The 25,316-nt window shown below is 41.3% G+C and overlaps 1 protein-coding gene across 1 annotated transcript; it reads right to left on the bottom strand.

Annotated features, from left to right (window-relative positions):
• Positions 1-1,402: 1,402 nt before the first annotated feature.
• Positions 1,403-25,053, bottom strand: TRIADDRAFT_55968 (uncharacterized protein; the record flags this gene model as incomplete). The annotated part of the gene is made up of 4 exons (XM_002111651.1): positions 1,403-1,729; positions 1,935-2,191; positions 2,274-20,612; positions 20,844-25,053. 4 exons carry the CDS (start codon positions 25,051-25,053, stop codon positions 1,403-1,405), a joined length of 23,133 nt encoding a protein of 7,710 aa, XP_002111687.1.
• Positions 25,054-25,316: the final 263 nt, after the last annotated feature.

The following is a 25,316-nucleotide window of genomic DNA, read 5'->3' as shown; positions in this document are numbered from 1 at the left end:
GCCAATATAATAGAAATCTAAATTTAAAACCGCATTTATTTTGCAGTAAAATCAAAGAATTATAATGTATTTGTGTTGGAAATTCGTCACCTAGCTAACTCAGTGTTCAGTTATTGCAAACATCTTAGGTGGTACTTCTTACATATCCAATATTTAAGTTGATGATCAACATAAATCGATTACAATATTTTCGCCCTAATACTATCTCAAGATTATTGAGAACTATTTGGATATCAATAAATAGTTAATTCATCATGCTATAATTCTATTACCAATTTGGAAGAAATAGTAAACTGTAATTGATGATTCAAGAAGAAGTGTCAACCAATTCGATACATTAAGTATTAAGTAAGAATTTTTTATTGGATATTAATGAATGCCGTTAAAAATAATTTGTATCTAATGTATATGAAAAATGATTGAAATCTTTAAAATCAATGATATTAGCTGCAATTGCAAGACCAATTCATTTCATAAGTGTTGTTTACTCGATATTGATTGAATGCCCATGAAAAATGATCTAGAATGTAATAACAAATAGACCGGGCAAAGAAACTCTCCAATTGCATTTGCGAACGGAATCATTGATATTTTCATCACCAGTTCAGCAAGACTTGTGTCATTTTTTATCTTATACTACGCTAATTGATATGATTAAAAACGAATGTTGCGTACAAAATACAAAAATTATCCTAAAAGGAAAATAACATCATTTCTATTATGGTAATATACCTTATCCAAGTCGGATTACAAAATAAAGTTGGATAAACGCCAACTAATGCTATAATACATCAAATGTAAGTGACATTTTTCGTCTAGATTATGTTTTTCTAGTTTAAATGCAATACCATAATAATTATAAAAATTGTATCTAATCTTTTAATATACGACAAACATTTGATCTAAACAAGGTACCTTAATTCTACTTTAGTACACTTAAAAAAACGATATCTAAAACAGTTGGTTAAAAAAATTGCAAATGATTATTGGTAAATGCAATATTACCACCAGTTAATATTGCAAAAATAATGTTGAATACAAGACTGGTAGTATCAAACAGCATTAATGTTGAAAAAATGGTTATAAATAAAGCTACTCAATAAAACTAGCATTAAAAAATTGCAAATACGCTCAAGATGCCTAATGGTTGGCTATCTTAATCCATGCACTAAATAGTACATGTTGTCCATGGTGTGCTATCATAAATGTACTTTGTAATAGAAAATTTTTAATAAACGTATTTGCTTAACTATTTATCTGTTGACTTTCTAATTTTAGATCTATTTAGTTGAAATAAATCGCTACATATGAGTAGCTATCGTTCAATAGTCCTAAGCTAATTCATCTTTAATCAAATAATTAAAATATTATAATAAGAAATAACTACAAAGTCAACTAATATTTACGATTTCTTAGATAGTTGTTGATTTTTCTCCATTAATTGCTGTTGTAGTTCTTCAAGTTTAGTTTGATGTTGCTCCTTTTTAATCGATGCAGCTTGTAAACGCAATTTTGCATCGACCAATTTAGCAGTGGTATCCTTCAATTCTCTCGATTTTTTCTTATAAGCTGAGCTTGACTCTGGTATGGTCTTCAAGTAATCAATTTGAGCATTTCGTTCTTCCTCCAATGACGTCATTAATGAAGAAGTATCAATAACTTCTCGTGCTATATCACTAAACTCTTGCGATACGTTGTCAATACGTTCTTCCAAATCGCTGATTTGTATCTAATTTGGATAATAGATATAGTAGCACACGCTTGAGTAACTTTAATTAAAAGTCTCATAAACAGATCAAATCAGTACTGGTGCCTTTACTTAAGAAAATGGTATATTGATCTGATGAGAAAATACCGTTTAAAATGATAATTCTAAACATGGTATACCGCGACTACAATATTAATACTTAGTAATTTAAGAATAGGTTAGTTACCTGCATAAATCGCTGATATGATTCTGCATCAGTAGCTGCAGGTGCCACTTGTGGGGTCTTAGCTCCAGAGATTTCATAAGCAGCATTTCGTCCGATATGTCCATTTGAAGACAATTTGGATTGTGTTCGAGTCAATTGTCTAATCATGTTTTTACCAGTAGCCGGTGTTGCAGTCACAGCATGAGAATGATATGTAGTATCAGAATTATCAATAGCTTTGATTTCCATCAGTTTTTTATCGACATAGTCCTCGATACCTAGCCAAAACAATGCAATACTTTTAACAAACAATTTGTAACATTACATCAATAGCTATTTAGTCAACATTAGAATACTTACCATGTTCACGGGCTAAACTTAGTCGATCATGTATAGAGCCAAGGTATTCATGTAATTTAGAACTAACTGTGAAATCTGAATATTGTGATAATCGCGATCGCAATTGTTCTTTAGAAAACGCAGCTTCATCATTGCCTCGTTTCAATTTCATATCTAACAGATTATCGACAACATTGACTTTGTCAGCATGGTTCGAAGCACTACCAAATAAAACTTGCAGTAAATGTAGTCCTTTTCGATCTTGACTAGTTACAGCTGTTGAAGTCTTGTAGCGCGAGAAGAAGAGGTCATCACACAAAACTGACAAACCAGCATAAAATTTAGCAGCAAATCCTGGATTATTGTCATTGATCATATCACCACACTTAATATGGGATAAAATGTGGGTTAAAACGAGTACAAATTCTCCAACATTCTCTAATCGCTCAACTCTGATGTATAAGAAGCGATTATGTGAATCATAATAGAAAGAATTACGATAAGCATTATGATGTAAGTGATTATTGGGTGGAATCTTTTCAGCAATTAACAGGGTGACTGTTGGATGCTGGCATTCTATTGAAAGCAAATCGGAAATAAATTGTCCAAATTTGTAGACAATAAACAGGCGAGAGTTTAATTTCTGAATGTCTAGAGGGATCAAAGCTGTATCATTAATCCACGTAGCATCTTTAGGATCAATGTAGCCACTGTCATTATTTGCCTCGTTATCTGATTTTGGACCTTCACGTATAAGGCTGCGTATTTCATCTAATTTAGCGTATAGTGGTGACCCTACTAAAAGATTACTCAACTCGTTATCTAACAGTGGGGCTGCCATTTGGAATGATGCGGGCATAGCTGTAGACAATGCTTGCTGGCCTGATATGACTGATGATAACTGTGCTTGAGACGTCGTCTGTCCTGGAATTGTTTGTTGCAATGATTCATTCTCCTTAGCAGCTTTGTGTAATACCTCTGACAACGCTTCTACTTCCGCCTTCTTAATTTCTTCTTCTTGTTTATGCAATTCTTCTTCGTGCTCTCTCTTACTTTCATCTAATGCGGCTTCAACGTCTTGAACCTTCTTTTTGCGAGCAGCTTCTTTGCGCTTACGTAACTTCTCTTGCAAACTACTTTCCATGCGCATACGGTCAGCATCCAATTTGTTTTGTAACGCTAGTAAATCTTTTTCATGTTGATCAGTTAAGCGCTGCAATTCTTCCTTACTACTACCAGATTTCTGCTTCGCTTCCAATTCTTGTTTAGCTTGTTCTTTCTTTTCCTCTATTGCTTTAGTTTTCCGAGCGTCCAATTCTTCAATATCTTGCTTTAACTTTTGTTTCTGTAAGTCCATTTCTTTCTCTAATTGTTTATCGAAGTCTTTAATTGCTTTAGCAAGATCATCTTCTGCCTGAGTCTCAAACGCATTACGTTCTTGCTTCAATTTTTCTTCTTGTTCTTGACGTTGTACTTCCAGTTTTTTCCGCAAATTATCTAAATCTTGTGCAGCTACTTTGGCCTTTTCAACTTTAACAGCAGCATCTTGTTCTGGTGTTAACTGACTTAATGCGTCAGCATATTCCTTATACTGTTGTTCTTTCAATTTCAGTTTTTCATTGGCAAACTTGACTTCTAAATCAGTTAATGTACTACGTTCTAATCGTTTACGTTGATCTTCATGCTTTTGCTCCAATTTGCTCAACTCTAATTGCTGTTTATTTAATAAGTTCGATTTCTGCTGTTCTAATTCATCTGGTGCTAAATCAGAGTTTTCAAGATCTTCCAATTCGCTCTGATGTTTTGCTAACATTGCTTCACGTTCTGCTGCCTGTTTCTTTAATAATACCGTTAACGCATCGTCGACGCTCTTTTTACGTTCGGCTTCAAACTGTTTCTCTAAGGCTTTCATTTCATCAGCGTGACGTTGTTCTAATACTCTACGTACGATTAAATCACCAGCTTCGACGCCGTTTTGTTGTATACCAGCGATCATGGCCTGTTTTTCAGCCTCCTTAACGTTCTTTTTGCGAACTTCAGAAAGTTCTTTCTCTTGTTCAAGCGTCTCTTTTTCCAATTCTTGTTCCTGTTTATCAACAAATTCTTGTTGCTTATTCTTTTTCCTTTTACGTAATTTCTCTTTTAATGCTAGTTTTTGACGGTGCTTATCCTGATCAAGTTTATTCTCTAATTCAGCTAACTCACGTTGATGTGATGCCATTAATGCTGCTGTTTCATCAGTCGACATACTATTACCGCGAGCGGCAAGTTCAGCAGCTTGTTTGTTCTTCATTTCGCGTACTTTCTTTTGCTTACTATTTTCTAATTTTTGTGCAAGTTTACTTTCATCTTCCTTTGAATCGCGCTCAATACGTTGTGTGAAACTTTCAAGATCATCTTTTTGTCGCATTCGTAAATCTTCGAGAACTCGTTCTTGCTCTTGTTTCAAGGCAGTCTCTTCGGAGGATTGAGCTACGACAGCAACTTCAGGAATTAAGATTTGCCCATCATTGTTTCCTGACGTCGGAGTTACCTCTTCAAGTAATTTATCACGTTCTTTCTCTACATCTTTCACTTTTTCCTCCTGTAGATTCTTTTGCGCGGCTTCTAATCTTTTCATTCGCCTATTGACAAGCCGCTCTTTAATGTCTGCTTGTTTCGCACTACGCTGAGCTGATTGTTCATCTTCTAATGCTTTCGTGTAATCACGGTATTCATCAACTAAGCGATCTCGCATTTCTTCATCAAGCCCTTTAGAGCGAGCAACACGTTCCAATATATCTTTATTAGCTTGTTTGAGTGAATTGATAGCTTCTTCATTTAGTTTTTTATTCATCTCAAGTTCTTCTTCAGCTTCTTCAGCTTTTAATCGTGCTTCCAGGGCATTAGCTTCTTGCCGTTGTCTTTCTAACAATTTATCAATATTATCACCGTTGTGTTTAGCTTCTTCGACTTCTTCAGCATGTTTGTCTGCTAGTTTATTTAATCTTCGCTTACGACGATCCTCTAATCGTCTCTTCATACCATCGCGTTGTAAATTGCGCCTATGTTGGATACCATCATTGATATTCTTTTGCTGAGTCTCCATCTCACATAACAATGCCTCAGTTTCCTCTGGTGTTATAATACCACCTTGAGATAAGGACTCCAAGTTCTTCGCCAACTTGTTATTCATAGTTTTACCAAGATTTTCCATCGTTTGATTAGAATTTTCACTTAGTTCTTTAGCAGCTTCCAGATTTTCTTCTTGTAAAATCATATCGTATTGAGCTTCTTTTGCTTTAATATCATCTTCAATGTCACCTTCTGACTCTTCTTCGATAATAGTGTCCAGTCCAGCTTTACGTGCTTGTGCTCGATGAGCATCTGCTAATGCGCGTTGTTTATCTTTACGCCTTTTAGCTAATCGCTCTCTTAAATCATTCTTTTGTCGATCCTTTTCTGCATCAAGTTGCGCTGTAATTGATTCTACCTCTTTCTCATGGGCAGCAAGTAACTGTTGTACTTCTTCATCAGACATATCCGGTGATATTTGGGCAGCTAATTTCTCATTAAGACGTTTAATCGTATCTGACCGCTTTGTTTCTTGTTCTATTACTAATGCTTTAATAGCTTCCTGCTCTTCAGCTTGCAAATCTTTTTCTAATTGTATCTTTTCAGCGGCTTGACGCCTAATTAAATCGGTATGATCATGCATTTTCCAAATGACGTTATTAGCTTGCGCTGCATCCTGGCTCGTTGATCGTTGGACAACGGCGTTTGTTTGTATAATCTGAGGATTTGTGATATGGTCTAATAGCTTTTGTAATGTTGAAATTAAGTCCTGTTCACGTGCATTTATACCACCAGTTAGAGTATAATGCTTATTTTCTATATTGAATGTTGGTCCCTTAACCTTAGCAGATTCGTCGGCACCACCTTCAGCATTATCCTCTGATGTTGATGCATTTGCAGCCTTTTGTAATACACTAACATCAAGATTAGATACCATACCCTTTAATGCTTCATTCTGTTGATTCATCCTCTCGTAGAAATCGCGTAAATCAGCTTGATGACGATGTAACTGTGATGCACAATGGACATTTTGATCTTCCAATTTGTCAAATAAAGTACGAACACTGAAATTCTCTAACTCGAATTCATTAGCGGCAATTGCTTTAGGTACAACAGCTTCACCCCCTGCAACCTCTTCTAATTGATTCTCTAGCCCTTCTCCTAAAGCTCGCGGGCCTAACAAGAATTCTTCTTTAGTTACAGCTTCTTGGCGTGGCATGATTTGAGTACCTGGATTGTTTGGTGGAATAGGTGCTCCTAAATTCTTATAACGTGGTCGAAGTGTCTTACGAGAATAAAATCCAGCTTCTTTCGGTTTCCAAGCAATAACAACAATAACTAGTAGTAACACTAAAGCACCTATTAAACCTAATAGACCAAATATTAAAGGCCAATTTGGTGCAACATTTAATGCCTTCTTTTCGCCAATACCTTGCCTATTTATTTGAGTTGGAGATGATGGTACAACCGTTGAGCCGGTTGAGCCACAATTTTCACCAGTGGCAATAGTTCTTACAATTAATTGCGATGATGACGATTGTGCATCGACGAAGACATAAACACCTTTTTGAGTAAACATATAAGCAAAATTTCTAATTGTAATGTTGGTATTTAAAACGTAGTATTCCAAGTCAGTGAATGGGCCATAATCAAATTTAGTATTGGTGTTGAAAACGTGCTCTTTCTGATACTGAGGATAATGACTTAGTGATCTATTGGCTTGATTTAAAGCTATCTTGAACAAGATAACTTCGTTAGTTTTAATACACATGATTGGATTACTTATTCCTGGCGCTGAGGATGTAGCTAACAATCGACGACGTTTAGCACTAGGTTGTGAACCGACAATATCTGGTACCTGATTATTTTGTGTAACAATTAAGCCACTCATACTTTGTGCACTAACATCAACAAAATGAACCTGAGCTGCTTCATTAAGATTCTGATTTAGACCAAATAGATTAGGAACTGACACGGTCTGTTCAACGTTATTAGTTTGTTTGTTCTTAACAAGAATTTGCGTCTGACCATTTGTAGTGACAATTTGGGTGGTAGGACTTTGTGCTTCACATGCTTGCGAACAAATTTCTGATGGTTCTGTATAACTATTACACTGGCAAACACCTAATTCAGCGTCCAATGTACCATTACTGTTAGGACAACTAGGACCACAATCATATCCTGTGCTAGGAACACATTGTTTAGTACTAGCTAAACGAACTTGATTCGCAGTACATTCTTGAACTACATCTTCCTGGCAAGATTTGTCACTGTCTACATTAGATTGTTTGTTACCATTAGCATCATAGAAGACATAACCATCTTCACATACACACAATCCGGTTGTTGGTTGGAAACTTCTGAAACTACCAATACATGAACACGTGATAGAACCAGTGTTTAAAGCAGTAGCACTTCGGCCGCATGGTCTACATGCCGTTTGTCCTAGTAGATTGTTGAATGTATTCTGTTGGCATGGGAAACAATCCGTATCGTTGCTAGCCTTAGTGAAGTTACCATATGTACCAATTGGACACAGTGTAGCCGCACTTGATCCAGCAGGACAATATGTACCGGCAACACATGGATTCCTATATCCATTGGTAGAACCTTGAGGACAATAATAGCCACCAGGACATAGCAGACAATCTTGTGCTCCTGGAGCATTATTGTAATAACCAGCTGGGCAAATTTCACAAGTAGTGTCATTATCAATTCTTAATCCAGAAGTGTTTAATGCTTGGTATCCTAAATCACAAGTTAGAGGAGCTGCGCTGCCTTCAGGGCAGAAATAACGGAAATTGCATGGCCTTGTTTTATAATCTGCAGATCCAGCAGGGCAGTAGTAACCAGCTGGACAAACAATGGCTGCATTAGATTGACCAGGACAATAAGTTCCAGGCTCACATGGAGTTGGACCAACAGAACCGAGAGGGCAATTAAATCCTGCATCACAAGGAATACCATATACATTTGTTCTATTATCAGGGCAATAGTAACCTTCTAAGCATACCACACAATCTTCTTTTCTAGCAGCTCCAGAATTTGGTCTCATGAAGCCTGCACCACAACTGACAAGGTATGTGCCATTGGGACAGTAGAAGCCAGGTGGGCAGGGAACTTTGTTATAATCGCTGATACCGGTATCATTACAATGAGCACCGGCAGGACACGGGAAACAGTCAGCTGCTGATGCTCCTCCAACTGTATTTCGATATGTACCATAAGGACATTTTACTGGGGCACCACCAGGACAATAATTGCCAGTAGGACAATCATCAGGTATTGGATTACCCGCATAACATTTCTTACCGATTGGACAAGCTAAACAATCAGCTACGGTTGAACCACCAGGTATCGTTCTGATAGTATTCTCTGGACATGGCTTTTCAACTATTGTACCCTCTTCGCAGTACTGGCCCGCTGAACATGGGCCTGCCTTAATATCACTTGTGCAAAAGTTTGAATCAGTTGTGTTATAATCTTCCGGTGCAGGTACTGGGCTACCACTTAAGCAATAATAGCCAGCACTACAGGATGCTGTAATTCTACCGATTCTACAGAATTTACCAGTTGGACATGGTTTACATCCAGACACTGATGTTAATAATGTTGTAGTAGAATCTGTATATGTACCATTTGGACATAGAGTTGGATATTGTGAACCAGCTGGACAATAATTATGAGGAGGGCAAGCCGCTTCAGAGCCTAGACCAGAGGCGCAATAGTAACCTTCTTTACATAGATCACAGTAGCCTTTTCCGGCTACGGGCTGATAGGATCCACCTGCACAAGTTGTAGGTAAGGCTGATCCTTTAACACAGAAGGAACCAATTGGACATACCCTATCAGGTGGAGTAGGAATAGTAGCATTATATAACGGAGGACAGTAGTACCCAGCATCGCATTGACCTGTTGGAGTGGTCAATCCAGGGGTAGCACAATAATATCCTGGTTCACAACCATAGCAATCATCCACATCTGCTGCACCAGTTGTATTTCTATATCGGCCAGGAGGACAAGGTGTAGGCGAAGTCGTTCCTACTGAGCAATATTTACCAGCTGGACATGGGCCATTATTCTTTACATCACTTTCAGGCACAGGCGAACTAGCTCCTTCCACACAGTAAAAGCCAGCGTCGCAATCCCCACTTTCAACGATATTTCCGGTTCCAGAACAGAATTTTCCCGTAGAACACGGTTGGCAATCACTAACACTAGCTGCACCATCTTGATTACGGAACGTTCCATTAGGACATGCTATTGGTGTTGCAACACCTGCTGGGCAGTAGTGACCTTTAATACATTTTATAGGATCAGTTACATTTTCTTGATCGCACTGATAAGAAGCAGGACATGGGATACATGTATCGTTTCCTGGGCTGCTTTGATATGTACCCGGTGGACAACTTTGAGGTCGTACCGCACCAGACGGACAATAATAACCACGAGGACATTCGTATCCTCCATTATTTGAAGTAGGTGTACCAGTTACAGAATTACCAGAACAGATATATCCTGCATTACAATTAGGAGCAGTAGTAACGTCAATCAAACCTGGCGCTTTGCAGTATTGTCCAGCTGGACATGGCGAACACTCTTCTTTAGCCTTGAGACGTTTCACAGCAGAGAATGTACCAGCTGGACATGGTATAGGAATGATAGTACCTGCTGGACAATAATAGCCTATTGGACAGAGATCATTATAATATACTGTAGCTAATGTTGTTGTATCATTGTATTCCGGCAGTCCTGATGCAATAATTGGTTTCGAACTATTTGCTCCGCTTGCACAGTAATAGCCTGCATCACAGTCACCCGATGGAGTAGTTAGAGCATCACCATTACAGAATTTACCGGCTGGGCAGGAATGGCAATCACCAGTTGATTTAGCCCCAGTAATTGCTCCAAAAGTTCCAGCAGGACATGGATTAGAGATATTTCTAGATGTACCTGGCAAGCAATAATAGCCGAGTGGGCAAATAGTAGGAACTTTAACGCCGTGACTAGATCCCGAGCATTGTGCTTGTACTTCATCAGCATCGCAAAAGTAACCAGCAGGACAGGACTTACAAGTTCCTTGCCCAACTTCATCTTGGTAAGAACCTGGTAAACATGCTAATTGTGTGCTTGATCCTTCCGGACAATAGTAGCCTTCACCGCATACATAGTCAACTGGTTTAGATGTATTTTGACCACCAGGGCAGTAATATCCCGCGCTACAATTTCCTGACGGTAAAACTGCACTGACGCCGCTGCAATATTGTCCTGGTAGACACAATTCACAATCCGCTGCTGCAGTATTTCCAGTGGTATTACTGAAATATCCCGCTGGACAAGCTATAGGGGCACCCGTACCTTGCTCACAATAGAATCCTTTCGGGCACACAACAGGATTCGATATTGTACTACCACCACTACAATGATAACCAGCATCACAAGGGCCAGTTGGTGTACCTAATCCAGCACTAAAACAGTAAAAACCTGGATCACAAGCTTTAGGATATCCACTACCTTCAGGGCAATACGTACCAGGCCAACATCTTCCTCCGGTGTAATTTGTGGTTGGACAAGAACATTGTGAAATATCTGTTGCGTTAGAATATTGAATTGGCGTAGATTGGTACGACCATCCATTACAATAATAGCCAGCACTACAATTTCCAGTTGGTTGTGATAGACCATCTTGTTCACAGTATTTACCGGGAGGGCACATTAAGCAATCACTAATGCTATTCTTGCCTGCATATGGATTGTATGAACCTCTAGGACATAAATATTGATTTGGGTCTGTCGTACCTGCTGGACAATATCTTCCAGCGGGGCACGGATAATCTGTATGACTTGTCGAATTTTCAGGACAATAATAACCAGACGGACATGTGAGGCACTGCGCTTGATTCTTCAAACTGTTATATGTACCAGCACTGCAACCCAACGGCTTTGCAGAGCCTATCGGGCAAAAATGACCTACCGGACATTCACCAGCTATACCAGTATGAGCACCACTTGGAACGAACATATTGACACCTGATGTGCAATAGTAGCCAGCTGCACAATCACCCGTGTAATTGGTGGCGCCAGCGTGTAAGCAGTATTTTCCCGCAGGGCATTGGGCACATTCAGATACAGCAGTCAAACCAGTCTTGGCACCAAATGTACCTGGAGGACAAGGCTTAAAATCTGCTCCTGTTCCAGTTGGGCAATAATATCCGAGTGGACATGGATCAGGTCGATCTCGGCTGACGCAATAGGATCCAGCCGGGCAAGTGATACATGATGAAGCTCCAGTATAGTTCATATAGGTTCCGTTTGGACAATGTTGGAAAATTGGAGATCCTAACTTGCAGAACGTACCAATCGGACATACTTTATCCGGTGGTGCAGCAACTGATGCATTGCCATCACAATAGTGCCCTTCACTACACTTATCTGTCATGTTAATATTTCCATATCCTTGGCAGTAGTAACCTGGATCGCAACTTAAGCAATTAGACAAGGCAGGTTGCATCTGTAGTGGTTGATATGTACCCGGTGGACATAATGTTGGCGCACTGCTATTTATTGGACAATAAGCTCCAGGTGGGCAAATACTACCGTAGGATTCGCCAAGTGGGTTTGGTAAAATTGCTTTTAGTATACAGTAGTATCCTGATTGACAAGAACTAGATGGTTGTATGAGTCCTGGCGTTTGACAGGCCATTCCTGGTGGACAATCTGTACATTGGGTAACTTGGGTTAAACCTAGACTAGCACCATAGGTACCACTAGGACATGGTGTAGGCCAAGAAGATCCTAACGGACAGTATGAACCTTGTGGGCAAATATCACCAGTGAGTCCTTCTGTTGGTGACGGTGAAGTTGCATTCATGGCACAATAATAACCGGCATAGCATTTACCGTCTGGTTCTGTATTGGCTGTACCAGCACAATAGTATCCAGGAGTACACGACAGGCATTCGTGCTTAGTTTTAATACTTGTTTTATTACTGTAAGTGCCAGCTGGACAAGCATTTTCATAACTAGACTTTGTTCCCTCCGGACAATAATAACCAACAGGGCAAATAGCTGGCGTGACAACTCCATGCGTTAAACTGGAAGGACCGCTCTGCTTTTCAAGCACAGCAACTGTAGCATCGCAATAATATCCATCAGGACAAACAGTGCAGTTACCTTGACCGGCGAAGGCTTGATATGAACCGGAAGGACATGGTGTCTGGTTAGCACTTCCTTTTGGGCATTTATGACCTGGTAAACAATGTTTGCCAGGAGGTTGACTAACAGATTCACCTTCTGGACAATAGTAGCCAACATCACATTGGTCTGTAGTTTGAGATTGTCCATAACCTGAACAGTAGTAACCAGCTGTACACAGTAAGCAATTACTTGCATTTTGATTATGCGTGTTAGGTGAGTAATAGCCTGGGTTACAAGGTGTTGGCGAGGAACTTTGTTGAGGGCAATAATGACCAGATGGGCAATGACTTCCGTATACTTTGTTAACGGGACGATCTTCGATTGTACTTCCATTACAGTAATAACCAGCAGTACAAGATCCACTAACACTTGAAAGACCATCGTACGCGCAATAAAATCCAGGATCGCAAGGCAACGGTCGATCACTACCTTGAGGACAGTAATTACCAGCAACGCAACGTCCACCTACAACCTGAGCAGGACACATGCATGAGCCTTCGTGAGTGATATTGTTTGCAGGCGCAGGCTTATTGGTTGGAGATCCTCCAGAGCAATAATAGCCAGGAGCACATAAACCTGTCGGTGCAGCTAGCCCAGTATCATTACAATACTGACCAGGTCCGCATGGTACACAATCTTGGCTGCTGTTAGCGTATTGAACAGGCGAATAATATCCAACAGGACACGGCTGAGCTTCAATTGAAAAAGCTGGACAGTAGTGTCCCAAAGGACATACGATTTTAGCAGTGGCATTTACTGGACAGTAATAACCGGCTAGGCAGTTCTGACAACTGCTTTGAGCTATCGTTGGACTATACGTTCCACCGTTGCAAGATAACGGTAGCGTTGAACCTTCAGGACAGTGATAACCAGCTGGACATGGGCCACCGGTTGAAGAAATAGACGAGGGAGCACTTTCATTCGCATTAGATACACAGTAATAACCTGGACTACATTTACCAGAAGGACTAGTTAGGCCTGGTATATTACAATAATAGCCTCCATAACATGAATCACATTGGTTTAATGCTGTTAATCCGGTTTTATTAGAAAATGTACCACTAGGGCATGGATTTGGATCTTGCGTACCTAATTCACAATAATAACCAGCTGGACATATACCTCCTTTACCAAGAGTAAATTCATTTGGTTGATTTGTATTAGATCCATTAGCACAGAAATAACCTGCTGAACACTTTCCAGTCTCGAAACTACCATTGAAACTTGAACAGTAGTAACCACCGGAACAACTAGTACACTCAGATACATCTTTAATACCTTTATTAGGGTTGAACGTTCCAGGTGGACACGGTCGTGGATTTATACCGGTACCTTCAGGGCAGTAGAATCCGGTGGGGCAAATTTCAGGATCGGTACCAGTTGTACATAGGTAACCTGCAGGACAGATATTGCATTCTTTACTCTGTGTTACGTTAGAATAATAACCATGGTTACATGGGACTGGAGAAGAACTACCAGGCGGGCAGTAATGTCCACGCCAACATATACCACCAGTAATGCCATCTATTGGATTACCAACGGTAGCATTGCCAAGGCAGTAAAATCCTGCAGTACAGTTGCCTGATGTCACAGATTGTCCAGAACTACCACAATAACTTCCCGGATCGCAAGATTTACATTGTGTCACATCGGCTAATCCTTCCGTTGGATTATAAGTTCCTGATGGGCATCCTTTCGGTGATGTAGCACCTTTAGGACAATAGTTACCAACAGGGCATTTAGATCCCGTGATCCCATCGGTAGGCTCTGGAGTTGAAGCATTTTGTAAGCAATAATAACCAGCATTACAATCACCGGTCCATGTTGATAATCCTGCTGTACCACAGTATTTACCAGGTTGACATGGTTGACATTCGCTTTGTAGCTGTAGACCTGTTAGATTATTATATGTACCTTTAGGACATTTAAATTCATCACCAAATCTAGTTCCAACAGGGCAGAAACTACCGGTAGGACATATCGTTGGAAATTGGACACCGTGCGTACAATGAGTCGCATTTAGAACAAATCCATCACAGTAGTAACCTGTCGGGCAAGATTTACAAGATATTTGGGCCATTTCATTTTGATAGGTTCCTGGAGAGCAAGGAATTTGATTAGCTGATCCAGCTGTACAATAGCCTCCTGGTTGGCATTGATAATCTGAGGGAGTGGCAGTAGATTGGCCAGCTGGGCAGTAATAGCCGCCACTACAATCACCAAAAGGTTCCGCGTTTCCACTGCCTGGGCAATATTTTCCTGCTGGACATAACTGACAACCAGATGAATTAGTATTGCCTGTTGTGTTAGAGAAAGTACCAGGTCCACATTTAACAGGTACTAGTGTTCCATCTGGACAATAGTGGCCAAGTGGACAAACATCTCCAGTGATCTTATCTGTAGGATCTGCAACGGTAGCACCTTGTATACAGAAGTAGCCTTCTTTACATTTTCCCGTCGGTTGTGTTAGACCTACCTTGTCGCAGTAATAGCCTGAACTACATGGTATCATTTGATTAGATCCAGCTGGGCAGTAATACCCTATTTCGCATTGACCGCCAGTTGTTGAATTAGAGCAGAAACATCCAGTACTATTAGAAGATCCAAGATCGGCAGGAGTAGTAGACCAGGCCCCTCGTATGCAGAACCACCCAGCGCTACAATTTTGGGTTGGAGCTGTCAAGCCCTCTGTTGGACATACCTTACCAGGATCACATGGAGTACATCCTGAAGCATCAGTCTTCATCTTATAGCTATTATAATAACCTTTAGGACAACCATATTGGTACGGTTCTTTCGTGCCCTCTAAGCAATAATAACCTTCTGGACATGGAGTATTTTCATACGTAGTAGAATTTTCTAAGCAATAATAGCCAGCCGGACAAGTAGTACAGTCTGACTGCCCGGTTAAATTATTGTACGTGCCAGCCGCACATCCAAGAGGACGTGATGTACCATTAAAGCAGTAACGTCCAATTGGGCATGGGCCACCAGTGCTATCTTCATTAGGATTATTAGGATACTTAGCTCCTAGCAGACAGTAGAATCCTCCCCAACAATCACCGCTAGGTTTAGTCAATCCAGTTTCACCACAGTATTTACCATATGAACACAGTGTACAGTTATCAACATGAGTTAAGACACTTTTATTCGAGTATGTACCCATCGGACAGGGCTGAGGCTGGCTAGTGGAAGCTAGACAATATGAGCCAGGTGGGCATATACCTGCATTTCCCTTATTTGTTACGCCATCTGGAGTTTTGGTGTCGGAACCAGATTTACAAAAGTAGCCAGAATCACAGCTACCACTTGGTGCGGTGGCATTGAGCTTGTCGCAGTAATTACCGGCGGTACAACTTTCACATTGAGAATCGTTAAGTAATCCACGTTGATTGCTAAATGTTCCTGTAGGACAGCTCTTCCAATTATAACCGGTGTTACTAGGGCAAAAGAATCCCTCCGGACAATCAGCAGGTACTAAACCATCAACACAATATTTACCGCTTGGGCATGCTAAACATTCATATGCTTGTGTTTGAGTTGTGTAAGTTCCTGGTAAACATGCTTTCTCGACGGCTGTACCATTAGGACAATAATGTCCAGCACTGCATTTATTCCCAGTTATTCCATCAGTTGGCGATGGTGTCGAAGCGCCACTAGTACAAAAGAATCCACCATAACAGTCTCCTGATGGTTTAGTGAGACCGTCTTCTCCGCAATACTTTCCTGCTGTACAATTGAAGCATTCTAAAGCATTCTTCAGGCCAGTAACATTGGAGAATGTACCAGCTGAACATTTCAATGGTATGGTGGCACCGGTAGGACAATAATGACCTATTGGACATGAATATCCAGTAGTACCATCGTTAGGTGACGGAGTGAATGCCCCTCCGCTACAGTAAAAGCCAGCATTGCAGTTAGCATTGGGACTGGTTCGTCCAATTCCGTTGCAATATTTACCAGGATCACATGGAGTACAATCTTCCGGTTGCGTTAATTGCTGGGAAGCAGAATATGTACCATTCGGACAACTGTAACGATTTCCATAAGGAGTACTTTGTGGACAGTAAAAACCAGCAGGACATTTGTAAGGAGAATAATCATCTAACGGATATTGAGGATCACAATAATAGCCTGCTACGCATGGTTTACAGGCAGACTGGCCAGGTAAATTTTGATACTGCCCAGGTGGACAAGCGCTACCTTCAAATGAACCTGCGAGGCAATAATTACCTGGTGGGCATGGGAATGGATTATCGATAGATTGTCCTGCAGGACAGTAATAACCTGCACGGCATTGCCCACTAGGTGTAGTAAGAGCAGTTGTATTGCAATAATATCCTTTAGTACACGATTGACAATCAGATAATGCTGTATTTCCCAATGAATTTGAAAAGGTGCCAGCAGGGCAAGGTTTAGGTACGCTAGTTCCCGATAGACAGTAATGACCTGCCGGGCATCTATCTCCAGTTGTACCATCTGTTGGATTGGGTATCTTTGCGGCACTGCTGCAGTAATATCCTGCACTACATAAGCCAGTGTAATTGGTAAGACCGTTATCTAAACAGAAGTAACCCCCAGGGCAAGGTATCGGCTCGGGTGAACCAAATGGACAGTAGTAACCAGCAGGACATAATCCACCAGTAACATTTGTTGGGCATAAGCATCCATTGCAACTTTCACTAACATTGAAATCTGTTGGCTTTGGCGACCAAGCGGCTAGACTACAAAAGTATCCAGCGTCACATTTACCGGTAGCACTAATAAGTCCCTCACCGTTACAATACCAGCCACCAGGACAAGCGTAACAATCACTAACTGAATGACCGGCTGTAACATTTCTAAAGTAGCCTCGAGGACATGGATATTCGGTTGCATATTTTGTACCAGTTGGACAGTAATGGCCAATAGGACAGATATTGCTAGAATATGTTGTTGAATTTTCCGGACAGTAGAAGCTACTGGGACATGCAAAACAAATAGCCTGTCCACTGATGTTATTATAAGATCCAGCATTACAAGGTTTAGGATATGATGTCCCAGATTCACAATAACGACCAACCGGGCAAGGACCACCAATTTCTGTAACAGTTGGCGGATTTGGCGTTGTGGATCCTCTCAAACAGTAAAAGCCAGGATCGCAAGGACCGACAGGTTCTGTCGAGTTGTAACCTGAACAATACTTTCCATACTCACACTGTGTACAATTATCGGCATGCTCTAATTGAGAATTAGCAGAATAGGTTCCAGGAGGACAACCTTTAGGTACACTAGTTCCTGCTGGACAGTAATATCCTGGAGGACATACACCTCCAATACCGGTATGTGCTCCAGATACCGGTTTACTAACGTTAACACCACTGACACAATAAAAGCCAGCATCGCACAATCCTATACTTTGATTGGCAATAAAAAAGTCGATAATACCATAACCAGCACAATACCAACCAGCTTGACATGGTAAACATTCATCTACAGATTTTAGTCCGTACTCCGAATTGTACGTACCAGGAGGACACAATGGAGAATTAGCTCCTGTACCCGCGGGACAGTACCTTCCTCTAGGACAGACTTGTGGCAAGATAGAACCATCGCAGAAGTATCCAGCAGGACATGTAAAGCATGTAGATTGATGTGTTACATTATTGTAAGTTCCATCCAGACAACGTAAAGGTGCAGATGAACCTCCAGGGCAATAATGGCCTTCAGTACAAAATGATCCTGTTACTCCATCGATCGGTTTAGTAGTATTTGCTCTTGCTATACAGTAATAACCTGGAGCACAGTCTTCATTTGGATATGCAAGTCCAGGAGCTGTACAAGCTTTACCAGGTGGACAAGCTAAACAATCATCTATAGATGTTCGTTGAGTGACATTATTATAGGTTCCATTACCGCAAGGATTTTCAAATTTAGTCTTTGTGCCTTCAGGACAGAAGTGACCAGCTGGACATACTCCTCCAACTTCTGTATCAGTTCCACTATTGCCCGGAATTGGAGTTGCTGAACCTAATAAGCAATAAAACCCAGCAGCACAAGCACCTGAAGGTAATGCCAATCCCCATGATCCACAATACTTTCCAGCATCACATAGATCGCATTCTGTGACGAAAGCGTTACCAGTACTAGTAGCGTAAGTTCCATTCGGGCAAGGTGTGGGAAGTGAACTATTGTACGGACAATAGTGGCCAGGATCGCATATTTTCATTACTGTCAGGCCAGTGCCATTACAGTAATGCCTCATCGGACATATAATACAGTGCTCAGAATTGTTTGAATGCTGGAATGAGCCAGATGCACATGGTTCAGGATGTGTAGCTGCAGCCTTAGTATAATGACCAGCTGGCGTATCATGTTGTGTTGGTTTAGCAGCTTTACCTGTGCAATAGAAACCAGCTTCACAAGGACCTGTTGGATGAGGATTATTATCGCCGGCACAATAATAGCCAGGATCACAATCGAAACAATCGCGAGGATCTTTTGAACCACTAGAATTACTGTAAGTACCAACTGGACAATTTTGCGGCACTGGTGTTCCAGCTGGACAATAACCACCTGCTGGACATAAACCACCAGTTGGTCCATCTGGAGGTGCTGAAGTGTATGCTTTTTCTCTGCAGTAGAAACCAGCGTCACAAATATCTGTTGGTTTTGATAATCCAAATCCTTCACAGTAATAACCTCCCGAACAAGGTGAGCAATCTTGACTACGTTTAATACCTTCTACAGGTCCATAGGTACCAATATAACATGGTTGGGGAGCAGTAACACCTGTTTCACAGAAGTGCCCTTTCGGACATATCACAGGTAATTCTAGACCTGGTTTATCACAGTAGCCTCCAGATAAACAAACAGTGCATGCATCAATATTAGCAGCGCCAGTTAAATTTAAGTAAAATCCTCTTGGGCATGGTATTTGCGTTGGTACCCAACTAGCAGCTGGGCAGTAATGGCCACGAGAACAATCACCAGCTGGTTGAGATAGACCAGGAGGTGAACAATACTTGCCAGGAGGACAGGTAACGCAATCGCTAAGAGCTTTTCTACCTGTTACAGGATTGTAAGTTCCATTAGGACATGGCAACGGGTCACCAGCTTTATCTCCAGTAACACAGTAATACCCAGATGGACAAGCGTCATCAACTAAATTTGGTGCTGTTGATCGTCCTTCTTTGCACCACATTCCCGCACCACAAATCAATTTAGTAAGCATATCACTTTGAGAAGTATGATTGGAGTTACAGTAATGGCCTGATTTGCAAGGTGAGCAAATCCATGCTCCACTGTCTGAATAGTTACCTTTGCCACACTCTTTAGGATCAACATTTCCTGTACCTCCACATGAATAACCTGCTATACAAACATCACAGTCTTCTAATTTTCCATTGCTATACTTTTTAGAATATCTTCCTTGAGGGCAAGGTGTCGTTGTACTGGATCCAGCAGGACAATAGTGTCCAGGCAAGCATCGTTTGCAAGCTTCAATACGAGAATTGCCATAACTTTCAGAATATGTACCAGCTGGACATGGATTATCAACAGCTAATTTTGTACCGGCTGGACAGTAATGACCAGGATAGCATAACGCGGTGGGCGTTGCTGAACCAGGTGAACAATACCAACCACTTGGGCATACGTAGCAATCGGCAGCAGCTTTCAAATTTGTTAAGTTGGCATATGTACCAGCAGGGCATGCAAACTGCGATGCAAATTGTGTTCCTTGTTGGCAGTAATGGCCAGGTGCACATGGCTCAGGAGGTTTCTGTCGACCACCTGTACCTTTAGGGCAGGCTTGACCGGCAGGGCACGGTAGACATTGTTGCCATGCTGTTAAATTGTTATAATTAGAGTAAGTACCAGCTGGACATGCGTAACGCGTATCATTGGGTAAGATAGATCCAGCTGGACAATAGTAGCCAGGATAACAGCCTAATGTAGGGCGAACTAAACCAGCAATTGGACAAGCTTGTCCAGCCAGACAAGACTGACAATCCGATTCTGCTCCCTGACCTACCCAAGCATTAAATGATCCCGCCTTGCAGGGGGTTGGTGAATCTGTACCTTGAGTACAGTAGTGACCAGTTGGACATGTTTTACATTCGGCAATCGCTAAAAAAAGTAATAAGTATTCGTATTAATCGATCAACTATGTAATTTTATATTATAGCTACTAACAGTTAATAATAAATTTTTGTTTACATTATTAACTCTTATACGAAACACTGTACGACAAGTATATTATACATAAATTTATCAATTAATATAGTAATTATAGCAATATTATCATTGTTGTCATCATTATTACGAAAAAATAATAGAGATGATTAATAATTGACTTACATGTACTTCCTTCTTGTTCTGTATATGTACCACTATTGCATTGATTAGGAGTTGCGCCTGTTTTGGCTGGACAATAACTTCCTTTTGGACATGGGAGTCCAGGGTAGCGTGATCCAGCTTTACAGTATCTACCAGCAGGACAGTCTTTACATTCGCTAGAAGCTTGAAGTCCAAGACTATCGCCATAAGTTCCATCAGGACACAACTGCTTACCGCTACCGGCGGGACAGTAGTAACCGCGAGGACAAATGAGGTGATACGTAGGAACACCAGGGGTAGCAGCTGGACAGAAATAGCCAGCAGGACATGTGACACATTGGCCGACTAATGTTTGACCTGAATGATTACCGTAGGTATTAGCAGGGCAAGGAACTTTAACTTGTATACCCGCAACATTAATTTCGCAATAATAACCAAGTGGACAAATGTTGTTAGTAGGTCTAGGATTATTACTTCCTTCAAGGCACAAGTAACCAAGATCGCAATCTATGCATTGTGTAGCAGAATGATTACTATATTTTAGCGCAGGACATAATACAGGTCTTTGTGTTGGATCATTACAGGATGAGCCAGCTGGACAAGGATAACATCCTGTATCGTAATCTAGTGAGTAAGTTCCGGCAGCACATGCAACTGGAGCTGTGCTAGTATTTTGACATGAAGAGCCTGGTGGACAAGGTAAACACGATGGTTGATTACCAACTGAGTAAGTACCTACAGGACATTGTATAACAAAGTTATCAAAAAAGTTTGGACAAGCAAAACCAGCCGGGCAAGGAGTACAGGCAGCTTGATTTCCAACACTATAGGTACCGGCAGCACATATAGTAATACTTGTTCCATCAGTATTTGGACACTGATAACCTGGAGGGCAAACTGAACAACTCTGTTGTCCCACTGCTGAATATGTACCTGGTTGGCAAGTTAAAGTCATATTAGTTTCTGTGTAAGGGCAGGCATAAGTAGCAGGACATTGTGTGCAAGCAGTTGCATTTCCAGGGGCATAATAACCGGGAAGACATTTCGCATTGGCAGTTCCAAAAACATTTGGACATTGCCAGCCACCTGGACATTCTGTACAGTATTGTTGGCTTCCTGTACTATAAGATCCAGCAGTACAATCAATTTCTAGAGCTTGTGCAGTATTTGGACAATATTTTCCTGCAGGGCAATGTGTACAAAAAGTATCATTGCCGTCAGCATAAGTGCCCGGTTGACATTCAGTAACTAATGAGATATCAGACGTCGATGCGCAAGCATAACCAGCAGGACACTGAGTGCACGATGTTCTCGGAAAGATACTGTATGATCCAGGTTGACATGGAAGAGGTGGAGCAGTAGCATCAGTACAGTAATAACCTGCAGGGCATTCAGTACAGTTAGGTGCTTTGGCAGCGCTGTAATAACCGGAGGGGCAAGGTTGTTGCGCCAATGTTGGATCTGCACAATAGTAGCCAGTAGTACAATCGGTACAAGTTACTTGGCCTTGTAATCCTCCAGTCGTTTGACCTAAATTACACTGTACCGGGGCTAAATCTTTACTAGCGCATGAGTATCCTGAAGGGCAAATTGTACAATTCATTTCGTCAAGTAATGAATATTCGCCTGAGTTACAATCAAATGCAGCAACATTGCTACAATATTTGCCAGCTGGGCATGGACTGCAAATCGCAGATCCAATTGCACTATATTGAGTAGAAGTACAAGCTTCAGGTAGATTACTAGGGGTTACGCATGAATGGCCAGCTGGGCAGTCTGTACATGAAGTGGCATTTAGTGGAGAATATGTTCCAGATGCACAAGGTATAGGAGGCTTATCAGAAGTTGGGCATCGATGACCTGCTGGACACGGTGCACATAGATATTCGCCCTCAGCGCTCCATTCTCCAGGGTAGCAAGCGGATGGTGTTTGATCGACGTTGATACATTGAAAACCCAGTGGGCATATCGAACAAAAGTGAGCTCCAGTACCACTTGAATATGTTCCTAAAGCGCAAGGAGAACAGTAGCCGACACCATCAGGTGAATAAGTACCAGTAGGGCAGTCAGTAGGTGAAATTGATGTTGTACCATTGATACAGTATTTTCCAGCAGGGCAAAATTGACATGAACTTGCTCCATCTGAGCTGTATTGGCCAGTTGGGCATTGAGTACAATCGCGAGTAGCCGTTAAGCTGTAGTAACCAGCTGTACACTGAACTGGTGCACTTGATACATCTAAGCAAGAATACCCAGCTGGGCAAGCTGTACATTGGACATTACCAGTTGTATCTGCGTATGTACCATCAGCGCATGTAACCGGGCTACCACTAGGAGAAGGACAATAATTTCCTGTTGGACAATCGACACAATGTGTAGAATTGGAATATTGACCCTGGTTGCACGGTGTTGGAGTTGACGATGAAGCACTACATGCAACACCAGCTGGACAACTTAAGCATACTTCAGAATTTTTGGGAGAATACTGACCAGTCCCACATGCAATTGGATCTAAATCTTTGAAAGGACATCTTGATCCCACCGGACATTCATTACAGGACAGTTGTTGTGTATTTTTATTGTAGGTGCCTTTTGGACATTCTTGGCAATTAGTTGCACCGGCAATAGGAGAAAAATAACCAGCTGCACAAGGGTCAGGAGCTTGCGTTGCATTAGGACATTGAGATCCAGCATTACATTCACTGCAAGCAGTTTGTCCAGTTGATGTTTGATACCAGCCAGAAGGGCAGGCAATTGGAGCTGCACGTGGTGGATCAGGACAATATGAACCCGCTGGACAAGTATGACAGGTAGACGATCCAACAGGAGCGTATTCTCCAGAGCTGCATTGCACCGGTGTAATAGTTATAGTATCACCACATTTATACCCTTCTGGGCAAGATGTACAACTTATTGAGCCGCTACTACTATAGAATCCAGCGCCACATTCTACAGGTGTTAATGCCACATCTGGACATTTGTAGCCAGAAGGGCATGAGGTACAGTTTAATAGATTGGTGGTGTTTGCATAAGTTCCACTTGCACATGGTAATTGTTCAGAAATACCACTGACAGGGCAATAGTAGCCAGCACTACAGCCCGCACATGCAGTAGATCCATTAACTGCATAAGTTCCAGGTAAGCATTGAACAGGCGCTGAACTTGTGGTTGTACATTCATAACCGGATGGACATAATACACAAACATCAAAGCTATCCAAGCTGTAATATCCACTATTACATGGTACAGGAGCAACAGTAGGATCAGGACATTTACTTCCTGCTGGACAGACTGTACAGTTACTAGAACCGACTGTATCCGCATAGTAACCACTTGAGCATGGTATAGTAAAATTCATTCCAGATGATGGACAATAATTACCAAGAGGACAAGCTGTACAACCTGCCTCGCCTAAAGTTGAATAATATCCAGGGTCGCATAGAGATATTACTGAAGTTAATGTACAGTTATAACCAGCTGGACATAGTTCACAAGTTACTGATCCGTCACTACTATATTGACCGCTTGGGCAACCAACAGGTGAAGCCGCTGAGTTCGAGCACGCACTACCAGCTGGGCATTGAGTACATGAAGTAGAACTTGTACTATCTGCGTAATAACCGCTTGGGCAGGGTATAGTAAAATTCATTCCAGATGATGGACAATAATTACCAAGAGGACAAGCTGTACAACCTGCCTCGCCTAAAGTTGAATAATATCCAGGGTCGCATAGAGATATTACTGAAGTTAATGTACAGTTATAACCAGCTGGACATAGTTCACAAGTTATTGATCCGTCACTGCTATATTGACCGCTTGGGCAACTAACAGGTGAAGCCGCTGGGTTCGAGCACGCACTACCAGCTGGGCATTGAGTACATGAAGATGAACTTGTACTATCTGCGTAATAACCACTTGGGCAGGGTATAGTAAAATTCATTCCAGATGATGGACAATAATTACCAAGAGGACAAGCAGTACAACCTGCCTCGCCTAAAGTTGAATAATATCCAGGGTCGCATAGAGATACTGCTGAGGTCGATGTACAGTTATAACCATCTGGACATAGCTCACAAGTTATTGATCCAGCGCTGCTATATTGACCGCTTAGGCAACTAACAGGTGAAGCCGCTGGGTTCGAGCACATACTACCAGCTGGGCATTGAGTACATAAAGATGAATTTATACTATCTGCGTAATAACCACTTGGGCAGGGATAAGTAGTATTCATATTTGTTGTTGGGCAATACTGTCCTAATGGACATGGAGTACAAGCTGTTTGTTGGCCAACAGAAAAAGTTCCAATATCACATGGTGATGGTGATGCTGTCTCATTAAGGCAGTAATATCCTGCGGGACAAGCTTCACATTTACTCTGGCCAGGTGTCAAGCTAACAAAGCCTGTGGGACAAGTCTAAAATTTGCAACAACACGACAATTATACAGTAATACTGTTTACAATTACAGCTTGATACAACTTTCAATCTATTACAG

Source organism: Trichoplax adhaerens, genomic scaffold, assembly GCF_000150275.1.
Source record: "Trichoplax adhaerens TRIADscaffold_4 genomic scaffold, whole genome shotgun sequence".
Taxonomy (NCBI): Eukaryota; Metazoa; Placozoa; class Uniplacotomia; order Trichoplacea; family Trichoplacidae; genus Trichoplax; species Trichoplax adhaerens.
Note: the sequence above shows the minus strand (reverse complement) of the source record. Positions and strands in the feature narration are given on the sequence as shown.